The following is a 23,720-nucleotide window of genomic DNA, read 5'->3' as shown; positions in this document are numbered from 1 at the left end:
GTTCTTGCCGTCACCCCCACCACTACTCCGCGTCTATCCATAATCTATGCAGTTTACCATTTAGGAGTAAATCTGAATTTCTTAACCAATCTTAAAACTGCATACTTTGTATGACTCTTTCCTTAGATTTAGTTACCTTTGAGGGAGGGACGACAGAAACACATTATATTAAGTATACTCATCGTTTTGTTAAGATCAATCCTTGTAGAAACGTTAAAATGGAGTGGGATAGGGAACCCGGGCGGAGGCGGTGAGGGGATATACGTCTCAGGATACAGGAAATACGGTAAGAACGAAACGGGGAGGAAGCTCTGTGCCTGAAGGGGACCCGCCGCCATCTCAGGTCTCTTGGCCTCGCCAAGGCCCACCAGAGAGAGCTGACGCCCGGTTCCTATAATCCTTATGGGGGACCAACCTTGTACCTCTGGGAGATCCACGCTCCCACCTGGAAACACACGAGAAGTCAAGCCTCCCAAAAAGCGCTGCCTCTTAGCTCCGCGGTGGGATTATCCTGAAGGAACCCCCAACAGAGGCAGTAACCCTCTCCCCTCAGCACCTCCTCCTGCATCACCCAGTCTGAAATCGCATCTTCCTCCTCCGGAGAAGTAGTAGAATATACTTCTTCCAACCCAAATCAGGTCAGATTCTTTCTTTTCACATCTGGGACATTCAGGCTCTCCGAAACTTAATTATGCATTTTCCCAGATCTCTCCTTTTCCTTGTTCTCTCCGCAGCTTCGAAATTGAAAGAACATTGCTCTTTGATGAAATATACATGAATGCCATTATATTTAGTATATTAGTTGTGATAATTGTAGCTATATCTTTACGGAAATAAACCTAAGTCTTTTGATGTGCTTGAGAGTAATTCAATGGGGTGGAGGTGGGGGAAAGGGTTCAAATAAAATATCTGTGAGTTGATATATGTTAAAACTGGGTGTTGTATGCATGGGAACTATTATACTGTTTTCTCTACTTTTGCTTGTGTTTGAAACTTTTACATTTAAAGAAATACTTGGTTCAAGATCAATAACAATGTATTGAAGGCCTAATTCCTATGCCTAGTACTGTAATAACAGGGTATATAGTAAGGTGAATCTTCAGAAATGTTTCTTTGTGTATAGTTGGAAATTTTAATTAGTAAAAAAACTTACAACATAGTAACTCAAACCCAAGTGCTACAATGTTTGCTTCAAGGTATTCAGAAAGCACTGAGGATTGAGCAACTCATTTTGCCTGGTAGTAATCATGAGCCAAGCCATTAAAGAGGGGGAACTTTGGATGGGCCTTAAAGGGTGCTACTTGCTGCGTGGAGGGGGTGGTATTGCTTTTCAGCAATAGTGTTTTCAGAGCAGTCAAGACAGTTGTTATGGGAAAAGCTTGGCTATAACTTGAAGCCTATGAGTGCTGAGAAGATAGTGTTGCAGGACCTTGGATGTTGTGCTAAGAAGAATGCAGTATCCATAAGTAGTTAACAACCATTGCTTTTCGAGCAAGTGATGTATTTTGGGACTCCACTGTTTACTCTCAGAGAAATAATCTTCTATTTAGATGAATATATAAAATGCTAAAGTTAAAACCAAATCTCACAGATCTTTATAATCTAAAGGGATTAGGCAGCCTTTCTTCATTCATGCAATAAACCGTAATGGAATCCTTTATGGAGTAGGCATTGTGCTGGGAGCTGCATAGTGATGACAACAAAGGCATAGTATGTGGTACATAGCAAGAGCGAAATAAACATTTAAATAAATAAATCAATGAATGCTAGGTTAACATTGGCGACTAAGAGGATTCTGCATTTGGGACTTGGTGATTGTGCTTTGAAAAAGAATGTGTGCTGTTTCACTTAACCCCATTCTCACCATCACACTTAGTCTGACTTCAACTTTACTTCTTTGTCTAAAGGGGTAGTGGTAGTGGATGTGTTGGGAGGAGTCAGAGGACAGCAATATTGAGATAAAAATCAATGGAGGTTGTGTAGGGCAAGAGGTACATAATTTCTCTAGTGATTAAAAACTTTGAAAATTTCCATAATGGCAACTATTCACTGTACATATTTAATGTGCTGGATACTCTTCTAAAGTAATTGCAGAGTCTATGCTCTTCACTGCTATGCAATAGGCCCCTTCTAATATATTATACATAAACTTTTTACAGGAATATATACTTTAAAAGGGGGTATAGTGGAGCATAAGGACTTGAAGAGAACAGGGGAAAGAGACAGGCAGCAGCAGAAGAAATAATTTCACCTTATTTTTACGATTTTTCAGTTTTTGAAAGATAGCAGTATGACTCCATTTCCTTGGTGCATTCATAAAATAGTTCATCCAGAGAAGACAATGAAAACTGTTGACAATACCACCCTGCTGCTTCTGATGCCAGGCACTTGGAAGTTGTGATTTTTAAGGTAATCTCTTTACCAATACCTTATTAAGAGAGGGAGAGGAATGAGAATTGATTATGACATATTTAAAATAACTAGCTAAACCAACAAACAAAAAACAAATCTAGCACCAAATATAAAATCGAAACCATTTTCTGCATTATGTGAAGCCATGTTTACCAAATAATAATAATGTAACCTGTAAGATATTTGATTAGGAGTGCCTAATACCTCGTAGTTTTTGTTGTTACAATGAAATGTATCTATTTAGCTAGATTTTAGATATTCTGATTGATATTTTACATAATGATTTTATATGCATCAGCCTTCCTGAATTATATTTGTTCTAATGCTTTATACATTCTTTTGGACTCTCTGTTCATTAACTATATCATGAATAATGGTAATTTCTTCCTTTCCAATATTTATTTTTTCGATTTGCTTATTGTGCTAGCTAGTAACTTCAGTACAATAAGAGAAACAGTGAGAGTATTTCCTTGTGTTGGTGCTGAATTTACAATGGAATTCTACAAATGTATTACCAATTTTCATGTATTTTTCTTTTTCACACTATCAGTTTCTTTTTTATTTTTTTGAGGTAACATTATTTTACAAATCTGTGTATGATTTAGAGGAATAGGTTCACACGGCCTCACCTCCCTAGATGTATGTTACTACACCACACCTACCACCAAAGCACCAATATCCCTTTACCATACACCACTGGATCCTTTTCAGCCTTTTCTCCTACCCGCTCCTTCCTCCTAAGGGTGTTTCTGTTGATAAAGTTTGCTGAGAGTTTTTATTCTGAATGAGTATGGGATATTTTTATTCAAATAATTTATATAAGTTCTATCAACTAATAGTGTTATTTTTCTTCCATTAATATGATAATGTGACTTGTGATAAATTATAATAATCAATTTTCTAATATATTTCCTACTTTTAGTTTAATGTGTCACCAGTGAATATTTTGTTTTCTATTTTAATAAATTTTGCTTTTACCTTTATTTTATATGTTATTTTCATTTTCTAATTTATTGATTTGTAATTTTAGTGTGTTTTCAGTTTTCTTTTCTAAAGTAATAATATGACTAAATTTTCCATTGACTATGATGTCTTTTTTGATGTAATTTTTTTTAAAGATTTATTTATTCATTTACACAAGAACCTGGGTACAGGCCAGATGTGCGGGAGGGTCAGAGGATTCACCAGAGACAGAGCGGGCAGCAGAACAGGCAAACTGACGAAATACACTGCTGAGGGGAGCAGCGGATGCAACAGGAGAGGTCTACTGCTCCATGTGGGACCCTCACTGGCTGGTCGGGATCAAACCGGCGCTGCAGAGGCTGTGGACAGCTTCATAGTGCGGCGTTCTACCGCCTGTGCCACCAGGGGAGGCCCGATGCAAGTTTTTTTTTTAATTTACAGACAAAAGAATAAGTAAGTTTGCAGACATTGGTGGGATCTATTAAAAAGCATTGTGAAGGGCCTCCCCGGTGGCGCAGCGGTTGAGCGCTGGGTTGTGAAGCTGCCCGCAGCCTCTGCAGCGCCGGTTCGATCCCAAGCTGCTCCCCGGCCACCGGAGGAGGGTCCCACAAGGCGCGCAGACCTCTCCTGCCGCCCGCTGCTCCCCTCAGCAGTGTACTTTGGTCCTTCTGCCTGCTCTGCTCCCCGCTCTGGCTCTGGTGAATTCTCTCACCCTCCCGCGCTTCTGACTGTACCCAGTGCATGTATAAACAAAAACAAAGAAAGAAAGAAAGAAAGAAGAAAGAAAACATGCCTCTATATAAAAAAAAAAAAAAAGCATTGTGAAATCATTAGTTTAATCTTATTTTCTATTCTGAAATGTTTAATGATTTTTACCCTTTTTTGTAAGAAAAAGCAACATTATACAGTGTTCTTTGTCCCAGTAGATTTTGGAAATATAAAACTCATTAAATGAAATATTGTTATTATTTAATGAAAGAATGATAATTCAATGTTGGAGAATTGTTGATATTTATATTTGTATTTTTAAACTTTTTTTAGTTTTATTTTTTATTTTAATTTATTTTTTATTTATACAAGAGCTGGGGTATAGGCCACATGCACAGGAGGGTGAGAGGACTCACCAGGGACAGAGCAGGGAGCAGAACAGGCAGATGACCGAAATACACTGCTGAGGGGAGCAGCGGACGAGACAGGAGAGGTCTGTCCCACCATGTGGGTTTCTCCCTGGCAGCCTGGGAATTGACCCCACACTGCAGAGGCTGCGGACAGCTTCACAGGGCTGTGCTCAACCCACTGCACCACTAGGGAGGCCCTGTATTTTTAAACTTTTTAACTCAATCTAATTCTACACTTCAAAATTTGCATGTCAAAAATAACTTCCATATGCCCTTTACATAAATTTACCAATTAACATTTTGCATTTTATTTTATCATTTTCAATTTCTTTCTCTGTTTTTCCCACTCCCCTACCTCCACCTTCCAGCCCTTTCCATTTATCTCTCTAACCCCTTTCCCCTTTATTTCCCCCTCTCCTTTTTCTCTCTTGCTCACCTCTCTGAAGTATTGGAGAGTATTTACACATATCATGCTCCTTTACCTGTGAATATTTGTGTATATATTTCCGTAGAAGAATAGCATTCTCTTTCATAACCTCAGTACATGTCAAAAATAGAAATTTGACATTGTTCCAGTTTTTTTTTTTTTTTTTTTTGCTACATTAACCTTTATTTTCAAGATTATCCAATCATACTCAATGAAAAAGAATGAGTTTGGGAGAACATAAATTTCAGATGGACTATATATGCATTTCAGTAATGTTTCCTCTACTTCTTTGAGAATACCATTGAAACTTTGATAGAAATTGCACTGAATCTATATTGATTTGGGTAAGATGGCCGTTTTAACAGTAAATTCATTCAATCCATGACATATCTTTCCAATTCTTTGTGACTTCATATATCTGTTTTCATTATGTCTTGTAGTTTATGATGTACAGGTACTTGATTCTTTCTGATACACTTATAAACAGAATTGTTTCTTGATTTCTATCTCTTCTAGCTTGCTGTTTGCCTATAGGAATGCAGACAGTGTTTCTTAACTGTTTGTGGAATATTTAGGGTTTTCTATTATATTATCATGCTATATACATAGTGATAGTTTTAGTTCTTTTATAATTTGAATTCCTTTTATATATTTATCTTGCCTAATTTCTCTAGCAAGGACATCTAATATTATATTGAATATTAGAGTGAAAGTAGACATAGTCTTGTATCTGAATTTAGAGGAAAATCCTTCAGTTTCCTGATATTGAGTATGATGTTAGCTGTGGACTTGGCATTATATGGTCTTCATATATTGACATATGTATAATCTATTTCTACCTAAGAACATTTCCATCACAAATAGATTTTGAATCATGTCAAATAATTTCTCTGCATATGCTGATATGATCATATGGTTTTTATCTTTCCTTTTTTTTTATTAATTTATTTTTAACTGAGGTACTATTGGTGGTACTATTCTACTAATGCAGACCATTGTGCTTTCTTCCCATTTTGTTCTTTCCCTTCCACCAACCAAGCCAGTAACCAACTATTAAGGGTTACTTTTTCGCTTGTGTTTATCTGACTATACATTTAGTTATTTATATTCCACATATTCGTGACACCAATGGGTATTTATCTCTGTCCTCTTTCTGAATTATTTCACTTAACATTATCCTTTCAAACTCGATCTATCTTGCCACAGACGGCATGAGTTTATCTTTATTGATCACTAAGTAGTACTCCATTGTGTATATATATGTATAGACACACATCTTCTTGATCCTATCACTATTCTAGGCACTTTGGATGCTTCCATAATTCAGCTATAGTAAATAGTTTTTTTAAAGGATTTATTTATTTATGAATGCAAGAACTGGGATACAGGCCAAAGGTGTGAGGGGCACGGTGAGACGATTCACCAGAGACAGGGTGGGGAGCAGAACAGGAAGACTGACCGATATACGCTGCTGAGGGGAGCAGTGGGCGAGTCAGGAAAGGTCTGTTGCGCCATGTGGGTCACCTCCCTAGCCAGGGATCTAACTCGTGCTGTAGTAGCTGTGGATTGCTTCATAGTGCTGATGCTTAACCCCTTGCACCACCAGAGGCCCCTATAATAAATAGTTCTGTAATAAGCATGGGAGTGCATGTTTCATTTTGAATTAGTGTTTTTGATTTTTTTGAGATTTTTTTTTTTAGATGGCTAGGATTGGAATTATTGGGTCGAATGCAGATCCATGTTTAATATTTTGAGCCACCACCATACTGCTTTCCATTAGGGCTGAACCAGTTTGCATTTCCACCAGTTGTGTAGAAGGGTTCCCTTTTCTCTATATCCCCCTAGCACTTTTTGTTTCTGGTCTTTTTGATATGGGCTATTCTAACAGCTGTGAGATGGTATCTCACCGCGGTCTTGATTTGCATTTCTCTAATAATAACTAATTGTGAACATTTTTCATGTGCCTGAAGGCTGTTTGAAAGTTTTTGAAGAATTGTCTGTTTAGCTCATTTGCCCATTCTTTTTTCATTGGGTTATTCTCTTTGTGTAGAGTTTTGTGAGTTCTTTGTATATCTTTCATATCAGTTCTTTGTCAGATGTACTGTGGGAAAATCTTGTCTCATATTCAGCAAAGTGTCTTCTCAATTTACTTATGGTTTATTTCACTGTACAGAAGTTTTACAGTTTGATATAGTCCAGGCCGTTTACATTCTTTTTTTTTTTTTTTTTTTTCCTTGATGTTGAGGCTTAAGCCCTAAAGTCATTACTAAAGTTTATGTCATGAAATGTTATGCTTAATTTTCTTTTATGTATTTTATGGTTTCAGGTTTTATATCCAAGTCTTTTATGCAATTTGAATTGATTTTGGTGTATGGTATTAGATCATGATCTAGTTTCATTCTTTGGGCTGCAGCTCTCCTTTCCCCAGCACAATTTTGAAAAGGTTATTTTTATTCCTTTTTACATTTTCCGCTCCTTCCTCATAGATCAACGGTCCATATTCGTGGGTTTAATCTCTGGGATCTCAATTTGATTCCATTGCTCTGTGTTTCTGTTTTTGTTTCAGTACCAGGCTGTTTTAAATACTATGATTTTTTTTTCTTCAAGATTTATTTATTTTTATATAAGAGCTGGGGTACAGGCCAGAGACGTGGAAGGGTGAGAGGATTCACTGGAGACAGAACGGGGAACAGAACAGGCAAACTGACGAAATACACTGCTGAGGGGAGTAGCGGGCGAAACAGGAGAGGTCTGCCGCGCCATGTGGAAATCTCCCTGGCTGGCCGGGAATCGAACCAGCCCTGCAAAGGCTGCAGACAGCTTCACAGGGCTACTCTCAACCGGCTGCGGCACCAGAGAGGCCCAATACTATGATTTTATAATATATCTTGAAGTCTGGAAGTGTGATACCTCCATTCCCCCTCACTTTTTTTTTTTTTTCTGTCTATTTGCTTTTGCTATTCCGGGACGTTTGTGACTCCCTTTGAATTTCAATAGTATTTGCTTCAGTTATTTGAAAAATGCCATTGTTGTTTTTATTGGGCTTGCATTGAATCTGTAGATTGCTTTGGGTAGGATGGCCATTTTTACAACGTTAATACTTCCAATGCATGAGCAGAGAATATTTTTTTGTTACATTCAGTCTTATATTTCCTTCAACAATGTCTTATTGTTGGGCCTCCCCAACAATATTGTCATGTCATCTGCAAATAAATGTAGCTTTACTGCTTTCCCAATTTGAATTCCTGTCATAATGTTCTATTGTCTAATTGCTCTAGCTAGAACTTCCAATATTATATGGAATAGTATTGGTTAGGGTGGACATCCTTGTCTTGTGGGAAATCTTTTTTATTATTGTATATATTTATTTAATATGTATTTTATATCGTTGTTTTTGTACTATGCATGCTTTCCACTCTCAGGTGTAGTCTCCACCACCAGTTCACCTGTGCACTGTCACTCTAGTCCCTTGTGTTCTTCCATCCCCTATTTTGATCCCTCTCACCTCCCCTTTCCCTGCAGAGTGTTATGATTAATAGTTGCCTATTAATTTTGTTTTTTCTCTTTTTTTTAAGATTGGTTGATTGATTGATTGATTGATTGATTTATACAAGCACTGGTACAGTCAGAAGCATGGGAGGGTGAGAGAATTCACCAGAGCCAGAGCGGGGAGCAGAGCAGGCAGAAGGACCGAAGTACACTGTTGAGGGGAGCAGCGGGCGGCAGGAGAGGTCTGCGCGCCATGTGGGACCCTCCTCCGGTGGCCGGGGAGCAGCTTGGGATCGAACCGGCGCTGCAGAGGCTGCGGGCAGCTTCACAACCCAGCGCTCAACCGCTGCGCCACCGGGGAGGCCCTATTAATTTTGTTTTTTAATTTATTATAATTATTTTTTCCTGATCCCTTATTTGGTTCCCCTACATTCCTCCTATAAGTGAAACCATCCTATGTTGTTCTTTTTCCTTCTGGCTTATTTAACTGAGCATGATCCCCTCCAGCTCCATCCATATTGCTACAAATGACATGAGTTTATCTTTTTTGATTGCTGAATACTATTCCATTGTGTATATATACACCAGATCTTCTTGATCCTTGATCCAGTCATCTATTTTTGGGAATTTTGGTTGTTTCCATACCTTATCTATTGTAAATAGAGCTTCAATAAACATAGGGGTGCATGTATCTTTTTGTTTTTTTTAGAGATTTATTTATTTGTGCATACAAGAACTGGGCCACAGGCCAGAGGAGCAGGGGGTGAGAGAATTCACCAGAGACAGAGGGGAACAGAACAGGCAGATTGACTGAAATACACTGCTGAGGGGAGCAACAGGCGAGTCAGGAGAGGTCTACTGCACCATGTGGGTTGCTCCCTGGCCGGGGATCGAACTCGTGCTACAGTGGCTGTGGTTAGCTTCATAGGTTGCATCTTAACCCATTGCGTCACCAGGGAGGCCACGCAAGTATCTTTTTGAATTAATGTTTTTGTGTCTTTTGAGTAGATTCCCAGGAGTGGAATTGCTGGGTCATATGGCACCGCCATTTTTAGTAGTTTCAGGAACCTCCACACAGCTGTCCATAGTGGTTGGACCAGTTTGCATTCCCCCCAGCAGTGTAGGAGAGTTCCTTTTTCTCCATATCCTCACCAATATTTGTTGTTTCCTGTTTGTTTTTTTTTAATTTATTTTTATTTATACAAGAACCAGAGGTGTGGGGGGATGAGAGGATTCACTAGAGACAGAGTGGGGAGCAGAGCAGGCAGATGGACCAAAGACACTGCTGAGGGGAGCATCAGGAGAGGAAGGAGAGGTCTGCTGTGCCATGTGGGTATCTCCCTGGCTGTCCAGGAATCAAACCGGCACTGTAGAGGCCGCAGACAGCTTCACAGCGCTGAGCTCAACCCGCTGCACCACCGGGGAGACCCTGTTGTGTTTTGTTTTTTTTTTTTTTTAATGTGTGCCGTATCCCACTGGTGTAAGGCGGTATCTCATTGTGGATTTCATTTGCATTTCCCTGATTACAAGTGATGTTGAACATTTTTTCGTATTCCTGTTGGCCATTTGTATCTCCTCTTTGGAGAAGTGTGTTTTTAGTTCTTTTGCCCATTTGTTGATTGGATTGTTTGCTTTGCTTTTGTTGAGTCTCCTCAGCTCTTTATAGATCTTTGTGTTCAGTCCTTTTTTTATATAAAGATTTATTTATTTATGCATACAAGAGCTGGGGTACAAGCCAGAGATGCTGGGGGTGAGAGGATTCACCAGAGACAGATTGGGGAACAGAACAGGCAGACTGACTGAAATACACTGCTGAGGGGAGCAGAGGGCGCGACAGGCAAAGTCTGCCTCACCATGTGGGTTGCTCCCTGGCAGGCCGGGGATCAAACTCATGCTGCAGAGGCTGCAGATTGCTTCATAGTGCGGTGCTTAACCCCTTGCGCCACCAGGGAGGCCCCAGTGTGTTCAGTTCTTTATCAGCAGTATTGTGTGCAAAAAATTTTACCCGATCAGTAGCGTCTCTTTATTTGGTCAATGTCTCTTTGCTGTACAGAAGCTTTTTAATTTGATGTAATCCCAGCTGTTCATCTTTGCCTTCACTTCCTTTGCTTTGGGGGATGTGTCCTTAAAGATATTACTGAGTTAAATGACATGTAGTGTTTTGCCTATATTTTCTTCTATATATTTTATGGTTTCAAGTCTGATGTCCAAGTATTTAATCTCCTCATTGATCCAATGGTCTTCCAGTAGTGTGGGTTTCAATCTCCATGAGGTAGGAGGGTTCCTTGCTTTCATTTAATGGTTTATTTCTAGCTTCATGCCTTTATAGTCAGAGAAGATAGTGGGTATGATTTTGATCTTAGTGTATCTGTTGATGTTTGTCTTGTGTCCCAGTATGTGATCGATCCTGGAGAATGATCCATGTCACTTGAGAAAAATGGGTACTCATATTTTTTGAGGTGCAGTGTCCTATAGATGTCTGTTAAGCCCATGAGGTCTAGGTCATTATTTAGAGCTCTGGTGTTCTTATTTTTTTGTCTTGTTCATCTGTCCATTGGTGAGAGTGGTGTGTTGAAGTCTCCTACTACATATGTATTTTCTCTAATGTCTGTTTTCAGAGATAATAACCATCTGATGTATTTTGGTACTCCTTCATTTGGAGAGTATATGTTGATGAGTGTTCTGTCTTCCAGATGTATTGTCCCCTTAATCATAATGTAGTGGCCATCTATGTCTCTTTTTACTTTTTTTTTTTTATTTTGAAGTATATTTTATCTGATATAAGTGTAGCTGTTCCTGCCTTCTCTCTCTCTTTTTTTAAAAAATATTTATTTATTTCTACATACAAGAACTGGGGTATAGGCCAGAGTTGTGGGGGGTGAGAGGATTCACCATAGACAGAGTGGGGAACAAAACAGGCAGGTGCACTGAAATACACTGCTGAGGGGAGCAGCGGGCGACTCAGGAGAGATCTGGTGTGCCGTGTGGGTAGCTCCCTGGCTAGGGATTGAACTAGTGCTGTAGTGGCTTTGGCGACCTTCATAGGTTGTGTCTTAACCACTTGTGCCACCAGGGAGGCCCCCCGCCTTCTCTTTTGATCCATTTACTTGTCAGATTGTTTTCCTGTAGCCTCCTTCACATGAGGGCTTGTGGTACCAAAAGGATGGGTAGGGCTGTTTCCTTTTAGGGCTGTTCCCTGTTAGGCTCCCCCTAATTTCCTTCCAGCTAATAAGTGCCACAGGTTAAATGGCCCTGCTGATTTCCAGGAGGGTGAATGGTGGGAGGCGCCATAACAAAGGGGCTTGTACCCCGCACTCTATATCTGTAGGGAGGCCTTGATTTGCCCAACTTTCATTGTCTGGACCTCTCAGATTTCTCAGGATTCCCTGGCTTCTTGTCTTCAAGCTTTTACTCCCTTATTTCTGGATGTAGTCTTCCAGTGGGTGAGGGGTGGGGAGAAAGTTTCTGTTTTTTTTTCTCTCCCCGTCCCCAGTCTTTCCAAATTCCCTCAGAGTCTGAGCAAATCATAGGTTTTGCCAAGATTGTCTTACTCGTCCAGGTCCCGCCAGGATCTCGCCATTATTTCTCCCTATCAGATGTTTTCGTGCGGGAATTTGATCCTAGAGTCCATTTGCCGCCCTGTTGAGGACTTCTCTCTTGTGGGAAATCTTAGTGGAAAATCTTATACCTTTTTTTTTTTTTCACCTTTGAGAATGATATTAGCCGTGGGTTTGTAACAAATGCCTTTCATTATGTAAAGGTGCATTCCATTTATCCACAATTTTTTGAGGGTTTTCGACATAAATGGATGTTGGATCTTATCAAATTCTTTCTCCGCATCTATTGATATGATCATATTGTTTTTATCTTTCTTTTTGTTGATGTGGTGAATTTTGTTGACTGACTTTTGGGTGTTGAATCATCCTCATGTACCTTTTATGAACCCCGCTTGTTCATGGTTTGTGATCGTTTTTATTCATTGCTGGCTTCAGTTTGCTAGGATTTTTTCTCCACACTCCAGTTACCTTTATTAAAACAGAACAGAATTGGTTTTCAAATATAAGGCCTGAGAGTTTGAAACCACAGACTGGATAATGTGCATTGTCATTGTGGGGAAAAAAATTATTTTAGTGAAAACACTTATTCCACCATTGATGTTCAGCCCCAATGTCACAAACTCCACTGCTGCCATCCCAAAGAACCCAGGGATGGTGGGGTGAGTAGGTGTGTCAGGATGAGAGTCCTGCCTTCAAGGCTCTAGTTCTAGACACCGTCCAGTGGAGAGAGATGTGCTCATGCCTTTATTCATTTATTCATTCCAGTTTCTTCTTTATGTCAGGATCTGTGGTCAGTGCTAGTGATAAAGTGACAGAAACAAAAACAAAACAAATTACATGGTTCCTGCTCTCAGGATGCTAGATGTCTAAGAAATACATAGCAAAAAACAAGTGGTCCCATGGGCAGAAGTAAGTAAAGAGGCAGGTTTTGCTGAAGAGGGAGCAGAGGAGGAGGCTGAACTGTTTCAGAGGGCAGCCGCCACAGGTATCCTGTGGGGCCTACTGACATCAGCATCTCAGGGCAGCACAGGTGTGAGGATCTCTGGATCTTTTCCACCATATATGTGGAGGTGCTGCACCTCATCCAGGAAGTGGTTCTCCCTGCATCACAGCCACCATCCTCAAAGGTCTCACAGAACGCAGAGTTGGCTTTGAAGAAGAACCTGATGATGGCAGCCTTGCAGGAAACCTGGAAGGGATTGCTTCACGCAGAAGGACCAGACCAGGGACACTGGTTACTTCGCACGGGGTGACAGTCAACAGTGGTCAGAAGAAGGTGAAGCACTGTGGAAAGGCTAAGGGGACTCATCTTCAAGGCCTGGATGGAGGGGTCCTCCAGTTTGCTAGGATTTTAATGTCTGTTCTTTAGGTAATTGTTCTGTAATTTTATTTTTTGTTGTCTTTGTTTTGGATTGGTATTAGAATAATGTTGGCCTCATAAAAAGGATTTGGAGGTATTCCTCTTTTTCAATTTATTGCAAGAGTTTGTGTAAGAAAGGCGATATTCTATCTTTGGAAGTTTGGTAGAATTCACTTGTGAAGCCATCTGGTCCTGGACTTTAATTTTTTGGGAGAGTATTGATTACTGTTTCACTTATGTTGCTTGTGATTGGTTTGTTCAGGGTTTCTATTTCTTCCCTAGTCAGCCTCTGATAATTGTATAATTCTAAGAATTTGTTCATCTTTTCTAGGTTATTGAACTTGTTAGCATATAGTTGTATATAGTAGTTGCTAATTACCCTCTGAATTTCTGCAGCATCTGTTGTTATTTCTCCTCTTTCATATTTGATTCTATTTATTTGAGGTTTCTCCAAGTTTGGGGGGGGTGACGTTCTAGAGATTTGCCTATTTTGCTCATTTTTCCAAAAAAACCAACTTTTGGTTTCATTGAGATTTTGGGCTGTCTTTTTAAGTACTATTTCATTTACATCTGATTTGATTTTTATTATTTCTGTTCTCCTGGTTTTTGGATTTGCTTGTTCTTGTTTTTCGAATCCCTCAAATTGAGAGAAAATATTGTTTATTTGAGCACTTTCTTGTTTCTTGATGTGGGCCTGTATTGCTATATATTTCCCTTTCATACTGCTCTTGCTGTGTCCCATAAATATTGGATGGTAGTGTGCTCATTTTCAATTGTTTGGGGGTATTTTATAATGTCTTCTTTGATTTCCTCATTAAACCTGTTGTCTTTAGTAGCAAGTTGTTTTGTTTCCATGTATGAAAATATTTCCCTGCTCTCTTTAGTTGCAATTGAAAAAGCTATATATTCTGCTTTTGGGGGTATAATGCCCTGTATATATCTGTGAGGTCCAAGAAGTCTGCTTCTCTAAGACTCTTGTATCTGTCTGTTTTCTTCCTAGTTGCCATGTCCATTCGTGAGAGTGTGTTGTTGTAGTCTCCTATCCCAAATGTGTTTTATCCAGGGTGTGTTTTCACAGTTGATAGTACATGCTTCATGTATTTTGGTGCTCTATCATTTGGAACATATGCATTAATGAGTGTTATGTAGTCATGATGTATCATTCCCTTTATCATTATATAGTGTCCCCTGTTTTCCCTTATTACCTTTTTCAACTGGAAATTTTAGTCTATTATAAGTATGACTATCCCCGCCTTCTCTAGTGTCTCATTTGCATGTTTGAATCCTTTCCAACCCTTTACTTTCGGCCTATGTTTGTCTTTGGATCTAGGTTTGTCCTGAAGACAGCAGAAGGTTGGATTGTTTCCTGATCCAGCCAGATAATCTGTGTCTTTTAATTGGTGAGTTCAGTCTATTTGCATTTAAAATGATTATTGATATGTGATAGCCCTTTACTGCCATTTTGCTCTTAATTTTTGTGGGTCTACTAATTTCTTATTTAGTTCTTTGTGTATGTTCCTCTTATCATTTTCTTTTTTTTTTTTAAGATTTATTTATTTTTATACAAGAGCTGGGGTACAGGCCAGAGATGCGGGGGGTGAGAGGACTCACCAGAGACAGAGTGGGAGCAGAACAGGCAGACACACCGAAATACACTGCTGAGGGGAGCAGCGGGCGAGACTGGAGAGGTCTGCTTCACGCCATGTGGGTTGCTCCTTGGCCAGCCAGAAAGAACCGGCAGAGGCTGCGGACAGCTTCACAGTGCTGTGCTCAACCCACTGCGCCACCGGGGAGGCCCACCTCTTATCATTTTCAATGTGAAAGTTCCTTTCACTGTTTCTTGGAAGGGAGGTTTAGTGTTTGCAAACTACTTGTTCTTCTCTTTGTCTGAAAAGGCCTTTTTTCCTCCCTCGTACCTGAAGAGTAGTCTTGAATGATAGAGAATTCTTGGAGGCAGTTTTTCTCTTTAAGTATTCAGAACACGCCATTCCATTCTCTCCTTGCTTGTAGTGTTTCTTGAAATCTGATATTAGCCTGATCAGGGTAACTTTATAGTAACTGCTCTCTCCCCCTTGTCAGCTTCAGTATGTTTTTTTTGTCCTGTATGTTTGGAATTTCACTATCTATGTCTTGCTATCTGTCTCATTTTATCTATTGGTGGGTATGCCGGTTTTAGCTTCCTTTATTTATACATTTATTCCCTTCTCTAGTTTTAAGAAGTTTCCCTCCATTATTTCTTCAAATATATTTTTGGTTCCTTTGTGGCACTCTGGTATTCCCATTATTCTAATGTTGACTTTTCTCATGGAGCCAGATAGTTCTCGGATTTTTTTTTCATCTTTTTTTTTTTTTATTTTTTTATTTTGTGTCTCTCTTCACTTCTCTTTCCTGGTCCTTTTTATATTTGCATTTTCAGTTACACTGACTTATTGCCGCACTGACTTATCATCTGTTCCACTACCACAACTTTTCCTGAGTTTTTCATCTATTGTATTTCTCCTTTGAAATCCTGAAACTCCACTTTTATCTTATTTAGAGCCTCATTTGCTGTTTTCAGTTCACTGGTTTTATTTCTAAGGACATTCATCTGTTTTTTCTGAGTTTCCTTACTTTTTTTTTTTAATTTCATTATAATTGCAATTCTAAACTCTGTGTCTGGTAGGGGAAGCATAGCTTCCATATCTATGTTTTGGGGTTCTGGATACTTTCTCTCTGTTTTGTACTGTTTGTTTAGGGACTCATGTTACCGTTTGTTAGTTTTTTCCTTCTTCCCATTATCAGCTTTGAAATCTAACTGCTGTATGTAGGATTTTCTCTGTGTCTGGCTCCTCCCCCCTCCCTGGACAGCACTCTGACCTATCTGTGTGAGCCACTTTTGGGGTCTCAGGGCTAATCATGAGGGCTCTGGCCACTCTGGCTTACCTTCTTACATCGGTCTGGGGTCTCACCAGTCCTTGTGCATGCTGATAGGATCTCATGGGAAGTCACAAGGCTTTTGTAGGTCCAGGCAGGCATTGACCTATAGTCACATGACTTTTGATCGTCTGGGCAGGTGCTGTCTGTTGTGGGAGGTTGTGAAGCCTCTGCTGGTCTGTGTGGATGCTGATGGGGTGTCACAGAAGCTTGCCAGACCTATGCTCATGTGGATAGGGGCCGGTGCATTCTCCCAGAAGGTGGCAAGTGCTTTGACCCCTCTCGCACCATCCCCAATAAGGGTCCAGGGTCCAACTCTTCCTGGTCGAGGCTGGTGGGGTTACATTTTTTGAATCCCATTCATATTTCATTAATCTCACTTTTAAATATAGTGTCATTTCCTTAAACAGCTGTGTTTATTTTTTCACAATATAGGAGTATTCCCCTCAGGTGTGGTCACCGTATTTTTCCCTCTACTGAAGTGCCCATAGTCCTCCATCATACTTCATTGTGTTCTCCTTTCCCCCTGTTGTCTACTCTCTCCCTCCCCCTCCCCACATGAATGTCTCAGATGCATTTTATTATTTCCAGGGTCAGTCTTTGTTTGTCTTTGATCCTTTGTTTGGTTTCTCTAGATTACACTTATAAGTGAAGCCATCAAGTATTTCTTTCTTCTCCTGGCTCAATTCACTTAAAATAATCCCTTCCAGTTCACTCCTGTTGCCCTAAATGGCATGAGGCATGAGTTTATCTGTTTTGATTGCTGAGTGATATTCCTCTGTGTGTGTGTACACACACACACACACACACACACACACACACACACGCATACGTCTTTTTGAATCACACATCTATTTTAGGATATTTATGTTTTTTCCACATCTTAGCTATTTTAAGTGTGATGTAATGAACACAGGAGTGTAGGTTTCTTTTCGAATTAGTGTTTTTGTGTCCTTTGGGTAGATTCCTAGGAGTGGAATCACTGGATCATATGGTAGATACATTTATAATGTTCTGAGGAACTCCATGCAGCTTTCTATAGTGGCTGGACCAGTTGACATTCCCACCAGCAGTGTAAGAGTGTTCCTCTGTTTCCACATCCTCTCCAGCAATTTTTGTTTCCAGATTTATTTATTTAAGGATTTATTTTTATTCGTTTATGCATACAAGAACTGGGGTATAGGCCAGAGGTGCAGAGAGTGACAGAATTCACCAGAGACAAAGTGGGGAGCAGAACAGGTGGATCTACTGAAATGCACTGCTTAGGGGAGCAGCACGTGAAGCAGGAGAGGTATGCTTCACCATGTGGGTTAGCTCCCTGGCTGGGGATCAAATTCATGCTGCAGTGCCTGGTGATAGCTTGATTGTGCTGAGACTTTAACCCTTGCGCCACCAGGAAGGCCCGTTTCCAGATTTTTTTAATGTGTGCCATTCAAACCACATTTCATTGTGGTTTTGATTTCTATTTCCCTGGTGGTAAGTGATGAAGAGCATTTTTTCATATGTCTGTTGGCCATTGGAAGTCTTCTTTAGAGAAGTACCTATTTAGTAGCTCTTCTGCCCATTTTTTGATTAGGTTGCTTTTTTTTTTTTTCCTCTTTTTTTTTTTTTTTTTGAGTTGTATAATCTTTTTGTAGATTTTTAATATCAATCCCTTACCAGATGTATGGTGTGCAGATATTATCTCCCTTTCAGTAGGGTGTCTGTTTTGGGGGCCACTCTCTCTTTTTTTAAGATTTGTATTTATGTTATTTTTTTATGCATACAAGAGCTGGGGGTATAGGCCAGAGTTGTGGGGGATAGGAAGATTCACCGGAGACAGAGTGGGAGCAGAACAGGCAGATCAAATGAAATACACTGCTAAAGGGAGCAGTGTGTGAGAACAGGAGAGGTCTGCTGCACCATGTGGGTGAGCCTCTTGGCCGAGGATTGAACTCATGCCACAGTGGCTGGTGATAGCTTGAAAGCACTGAGACTTCAACCCCTGCCACCACCAGGGAGGCCCTGGTTCACTATCTCGTTTTCTCTACATAAGCCTTTTAGTTTTATATAGTCCCACTTGTTTATTTTCTCCTTTGTCTTCCTTACTGCTGAAGATGAGTCTGCAAAGATGTTTTTGAGGTTTATGTCATGGAGTGTTTTGCTTATGTTTTCTCCTATGTATTTTATGGCTTTAGATGTTACATTCAAGTATTTTATCCCTTTTGAGTTGATTTTCTTATACTGTATGAGGTGATGATATCGTTTCATTTTGTTGTTGTGGCAGTCCAGTTTTCCCAGCACCAGTTATTGAAGAGGCCTCCTTGTTCCAATGTATGTACTTTGCTATTTTGTCATATATTTGTTGTCCAGAAATGTGTGATTTTATTTCCGGAGTCTCAGGTCTATTCCATTGGCTTGTGTATCTGTTTTCTTCCAGTATCATAAGTATTACGGCTTTATAGTATACTTTTAATATTTCCATTTTCCCATTTTTTACTCAGGAGAGTTTTGGCCTTTTGGGATTTTTCGTGGTCCCATATAATTCTTGGTAATCTTTGTTGTATTTCTTTGAAAAACACCATGGAGATTTTTATTGGAAGTACATTGAATCTGTAAATCTGAGATATATACAAGGCATTACACCCCCAAAAGCAAAATATATAGCTTTCGCAATTGTACCAAAAGAGAGCAGGGAAATATTTTCATAATTTTTAATTTTTGGTATGAAAAAAGTTTTGGTAGAATGGCCATTTTGATAATGTTCATTCTCCCGATCCATGAGCAGAAATAACTTTCCCTTTTTTGTGTCCTCTTGCATTTCTTTTAACAATTTTTTATAGTTTTTCTTGAATAGATCCTTCACCTCCTTTGTCAGATTTAATTCCAGATATTTCGTATTTTTGGTACGATTGTAAATGAGATGACTGTCTTAATTTTCTTCTACTTCATTATTTGTATATAAGAAGACAATTGATTTATGTGCGTTGATTTTGTTTCCTGCCACTTTGCTGAACTGGTTTATTATTTCAATTAGTCTTCCCATGGAGTCTGGGTTTCTCTATGTATGTTATCATATCATGTGCAAATAATGATATCTTTCCTTTTTCTTTTCCAATATGGATTCCTTTTATTGCTGTCTCTTGCCTAACATCCTAGTACCAGACCTCAGTGGAAAGGTTTTCCATTTTCACCATTGAGAATAATACTGGTTGTAGTTTTGTCACATGTGGCTTTTATTGGGTTAAGGTACATTCCTTTTACCCCCAATTTTTCGAGGGTTTTCATCATGAATGGCTGTTGAATCTTATCAAATGCTTTCTCAGCATCTATTGTTGTTTTTCCCATTTAAATTGATTGATTTTCGGATTGTCAGCTATCCTTGTGTCCCTGGTATGAATCCCACTAGGTCATGGTATGTTATCTTTTTAAAGCATTGTTGGATTCAGTTTTCCAAGGTTTTATCAGGATTTTAGCATCAGTGTTCATTGATTTTTCTCAATATTGTTTGTCTGATTAGCTTTTCAGAGTTCTCTCATATCACTTTCACTTGCCTGAGTTTTCTTTTATCACTTTTATTTTCTTAATTATAGTAATTTTGAACTCTCTGTGATAGGGAGATGTAACCTTTAACATATTTTTGGTTGGATTCTGAAGAGTTGTTCTCTTCTTGAATATCATATTCCCTTAAGATCCTGAGTAGTTGTGTGTTATATTTTTTTCGCCCATTTTGCTACTTCTAAGTTCCCTATTTTTAAAAACATAACTTAGTAATTTAGAGAGTTGAAATTATTTTTACTTTTATAACCTTTGGCGCTATGGTTTGTCTTTATTTTATTTTACTTGCTGGCTTATTAGGCACTGAGGCCTTTTTTGGTTTGTGTTTGCAGTTGCTGAGTCAGCAAGGTGATGACTGGGCTGGTGTGCTGGGACAAGGGGCCTCACTAGTTTGTTTGTTTTTCTTTAAGATTTATTTTATTTATTTATGCCTACAAGAGTGCGGGTGTAGCCAGAGGTGTGGAGGGTGAGAAGATTCACCAGAGACAAAGTGTGGAGCAGAACAGGCGGATCTACTGAAATGCACTGCTGAGGGGAGCAGCAGGCGAGACAGGAGAGGTCTGCTGTGCCATGTGGGTCAGCTCCCTGGCCAAGGATCAAATTCGTGCTACAGTGGCTGCAGATAGCTTCATAGCGCTGAGACTTCACTCCTTGTGCCACCCGGGAGGCCCTAGTTTTTATGATATACAAAATTTCCCTTCTCTCTGGGGTTTCAGATCTGAGACTGAGAAGTCTCTGTGCCATCAGTGCTGGTCAGAGTTTAATATTAATATGGAGGTGTGTGGGAGGAGAGTGTAGTCTAGAGTGCCCTCTCTATTCATTTCCTTACCAGGGATCCAGCCTATACATAGAACCCCAGCTCCTCTGTATGAGTGTCCTCTCTTTGAAGGGTGTGTGCCTCCTCACCTTTTCCACTCTGCTTTCCCATATCCCCTGGCTGAGTTATTGGCTCTGTAGCTTGTGTTCCCAAGACTGTACCAAAGCCTTCAGGTATTTTTCTCCACCTACATCCTGTTCAATCAAGTATTAATCTCTTCCATGTTTCCTGAGTGCTCTCTGTGCTGGTCTCTGCTGTCCAAGGGGTGTTTCAGTTTCATCCAGAACCCCAGGACTCTTTCAGTATAGTGTTTCTCTAATTAACTGTTAGGTATTCATCTTGAGAGCAAGTCAAGCTACCTCCTTTATTGCCCTCCTGGTAATGTAACCATACCCAGATTTAGCCAGTGGCAGTCCATTCAAGCTGGTTTCTCTTTCTATTTAACATGTTCCCATCAATCATTGGTAGAAATTTTCACTTCAACATTCCCCTACTGTTGGAGGACGCCCCGCATAGTGAGCAGAAGGGCCTTGACCCGAGTCCCTAAGGCATGTGAAAACACATGCGTCTCGGAGGAAAACCTCTGAGTGACAGGACTTGGTGTTGAGAGCCTGGAAGGTGACCTGCGTGGAGTCAGGCTTCATACATCTCCACAGTCTGAGAATAACAAAATGGAGAGACCCTGCGCAGTGAGCAGAAGGGCCTTGACCTGAGTCCCTAAGGCATGTGAAAACACATGTGTCTCGGAGGAAAACCTCTAGGTGGCAGGACTTGGTGTTGAGAGCCTGGAAGTGACCTGCGTACATCTCCACAGTTTGAGAATAACAAAAATAATGAGCGAACTTCCCAGGCTCTGGCTAGGGGGCGATAAGATTATGTGCGTGAGAACTAACCACCTGGTACCCTACTGTCTGAAGTAAATAAATAATAGTAAGAAAACAAACTAATCATTCATACATGTTATCATTATATGGTATGCTTTGATGTTACACCTGCTGCAATTAAAATAGTATATAATGAGCACTAAGAAAATAAAAATTTACTGCATGCTAGACATGACAGTCCCCCATGTCAAATTTCCCTCACCGTCGTGTCCCAGGTCTCGGACTTACTAGAAGTCCGCACCCTACTTCCTTATTTTCAGGATTATCTTTTATTTCCTGCCTCACTGAACATTTCTCTGTAGAGTTCTTATGTCCTTTAGTGGATGATGGCATTTAGAAATCTATACATGGGGGCCTCCCCTGGTGGCGCAGTGGTTGAGCGCTGGGCTGGGAAGGTGCCCACAGCCTCTGCAGCGCCGGTTCGTTCCCTGGCGGCAGGCGAGGGTCCCACATGGTGTGACAGACCTGTCCTGCCACGCCCGCTGCTCCCCTCAGCAGTGTATTTCATCAGTCTGCCTTTTCTGTTCCTCGTTCTGGCTCTGGTGAATTCTCTCACCCTCCCGCGCTTCTGACTGTACCCAGTGCTTGTATAAATAAATAAATAAATCTTAAAAAAAAAAAAAGAAATCTATACACGGGTACATGAATATTTTATAGCTTAATATTTTGTTATTTTTTTATTTAATTGCACTTAGTACATATAACTGGGTTTTCATGATACTGATTATTTATAATTTATTGAATTTTACTTTGATGTTCTAGAGAAGATGTTCAATTTGTAGGTGTTTATCTGTATCTGAAAATATTTCAGATACGCTAATCATTCCAAGTAATAGTCTATAATAGGTAATGGTACAGAACGTTTAGAGGGAATACAAGAGTCTATACAACATAGATTACGAAGGTCAGGGATGGCCTCCCATGTGAATCATTATCTAAGCTGAATTGTTAAAATGGGAGTAGAAGTATTAAATTAGGCTGGGTGATGATAAAAGGGCAAATAGAGGAAGAACTTAAAGCAGTGAGAATAGAATGACCCGTGACAGAAGCGGAGATGGCCTGTTTCTGTTGGTGGATGGAAGTGGATAGTAGATAAATCACCAGTTATAATTATTTTCCTGGAATACAGAGATGAAGCTACATCAGCAAGCTGGAGCATGACCGTGAGAACCTTGTGTGCAATGCTAGGTAAGTTCGAGATAAATGTGTAAGAAATGAGAACTCACTGAAAGTTTTTGAGAGTGCTGTGATCACATATATATTTCATATAATCATACTAGTGGCCATGTGCAGGATGGTGTAGAGATTAGGGAGAGAAGACTATTTAAGATACTTTTGTGATAATCCTGACAATACATGATGAAACCTGAGTTCAGTAATCCATAGTTAGAATGAATCACAGATGAATGAATTAGAGACAGGTTAGTGAAATATTACTAGCTGGGATATCTGTCAGGGTTCAACAAGATAAACAGAAAATAAGAGGTAAATATTAGTGCATATACTGCAATTAGAATTGTCTTATGCAAGTTTGGGGACTGGCTAGACAAGTCTAAAATCCAGAGAATAGGCAATGCAAGCTGGAGCTCTCTGGTACCAGTTGGAACTGGTATTTACAGGTGAAATTTCTTTTTGTTTATGGTATTTATTCATTCATTTATTTTTTTTTTATTTTTACATCATTGTTCATTTTTGAACAGTATTTGCTTCCCCCCACCCCCTCAGGTGTAGTCCCCATAGAGTTTCCCTCACCAATGCACCCGTGCACCATCACCACAGTCCCCTGTGCTCTTCCCTCCCTCCCTCTGATACCTCTCCCTCCTCCTCCCCTGCAGCATGTCTCTGATTTATAATTGTCTGTTTTTGCTTTGTTGTGTTTTGTACTGTTATTATTTTTTTTACACTGATGTCTTGTTTGGTTCCAAAGGAAGGAGCAGGTTTTAAAATTTTCAATAAGATAAGTGTAAATTTCTGAGGTTTCAAAGAGGTAAATATATTTGGAAACCATCAGCATAAAGGTAATAATTGAACCGAACCTAGGGGGTATTTCAGACAATCCAGAAGAGAGTGTACATAGGGAAAATTCTTGAGTTGATGAGGAAATTGTGGAGACCACTAAAATTTAAGGATTTTCTAGAGAAAGATGAAAATATAAAGGAATTACCGGATGAAGAACCCAGGTGTCCGATGTCTACTCTTCGGGAAAATTTAGTGAACAAATGCATCATGTATAGTAGAGTATT

At 39.8% G+C, this 23,720-nt stretch overlaps 1 protein-coding gene across 2 annotated transcripts; it reads left to right on the top strand.

Annotated features, from left to right (window-relative positions):
- Nucleotides 1-310: 310 nt before the first annotated feature.
- On the top strand, nucleotides 311-23,312 carry NBDY (negative regulator of P-body association). Of its 2 annotated transcripts, XM_054695703.1 has the most exons (4): nucleotides 311-638; nucleotides 2,273-2,409; nucleotides 14,657-14,726; nucleotides 22,607-23,312. In XM_054695703.1, the coding sequence occupies exon 1, from the start codon at nucleotides 403-405 to the stop codon at nucleotides 607-609; it is 207 nt and encodes a 68-aa protein (XP_054551678.1). In that variant the 5' UTR covers nucleotides 311-402; the 3' UTR covers nucleotides 610-638; nucleotides 2,273-2,409; nucleotides 14,657-14,726; nucleotides 22,607-23,312. The 2 variants fall into 2 exon arrangements, with proteins under 2 accessions (XP_054551678.1, XP_037368235.1); XM_037512338.2 differs by lacking the exon at nucleotides 14,657-14,726.
- Nucleotides 23,313-23,720: the final 408 nt, after the last annotated feature.

This window comes from Talpa occidentalis, unplaced genomic scaffold (genome assembly GCF_014898055.3).
Source record: "Talpa occidentalis isolate TD23 unplaced genomic scaffold, MPIMG_talOcc4v2.1 talOcc4.15, whole genome shotgun sequence".
Lineage (NCBI taxonomy): Eukaryota > Metazoa > Chordata > Mammalia > Eulipotyphla > Talpidae > Talpa > Talpa occidentalis.
Note: the sequence above shows the minus strand (reverse complement) of the source record. Positions and strands in the feature narration are given on the sequence as shown.

Excerpts from the sequence above, each read along its gene's own strand:
- NBDY (XM_037512338.2), top strand. The coding sequence starts at position 403 with ATGGGGGACCAACCTTGTACCTCTGGGAGATCCACGCTCCCACCTGGA.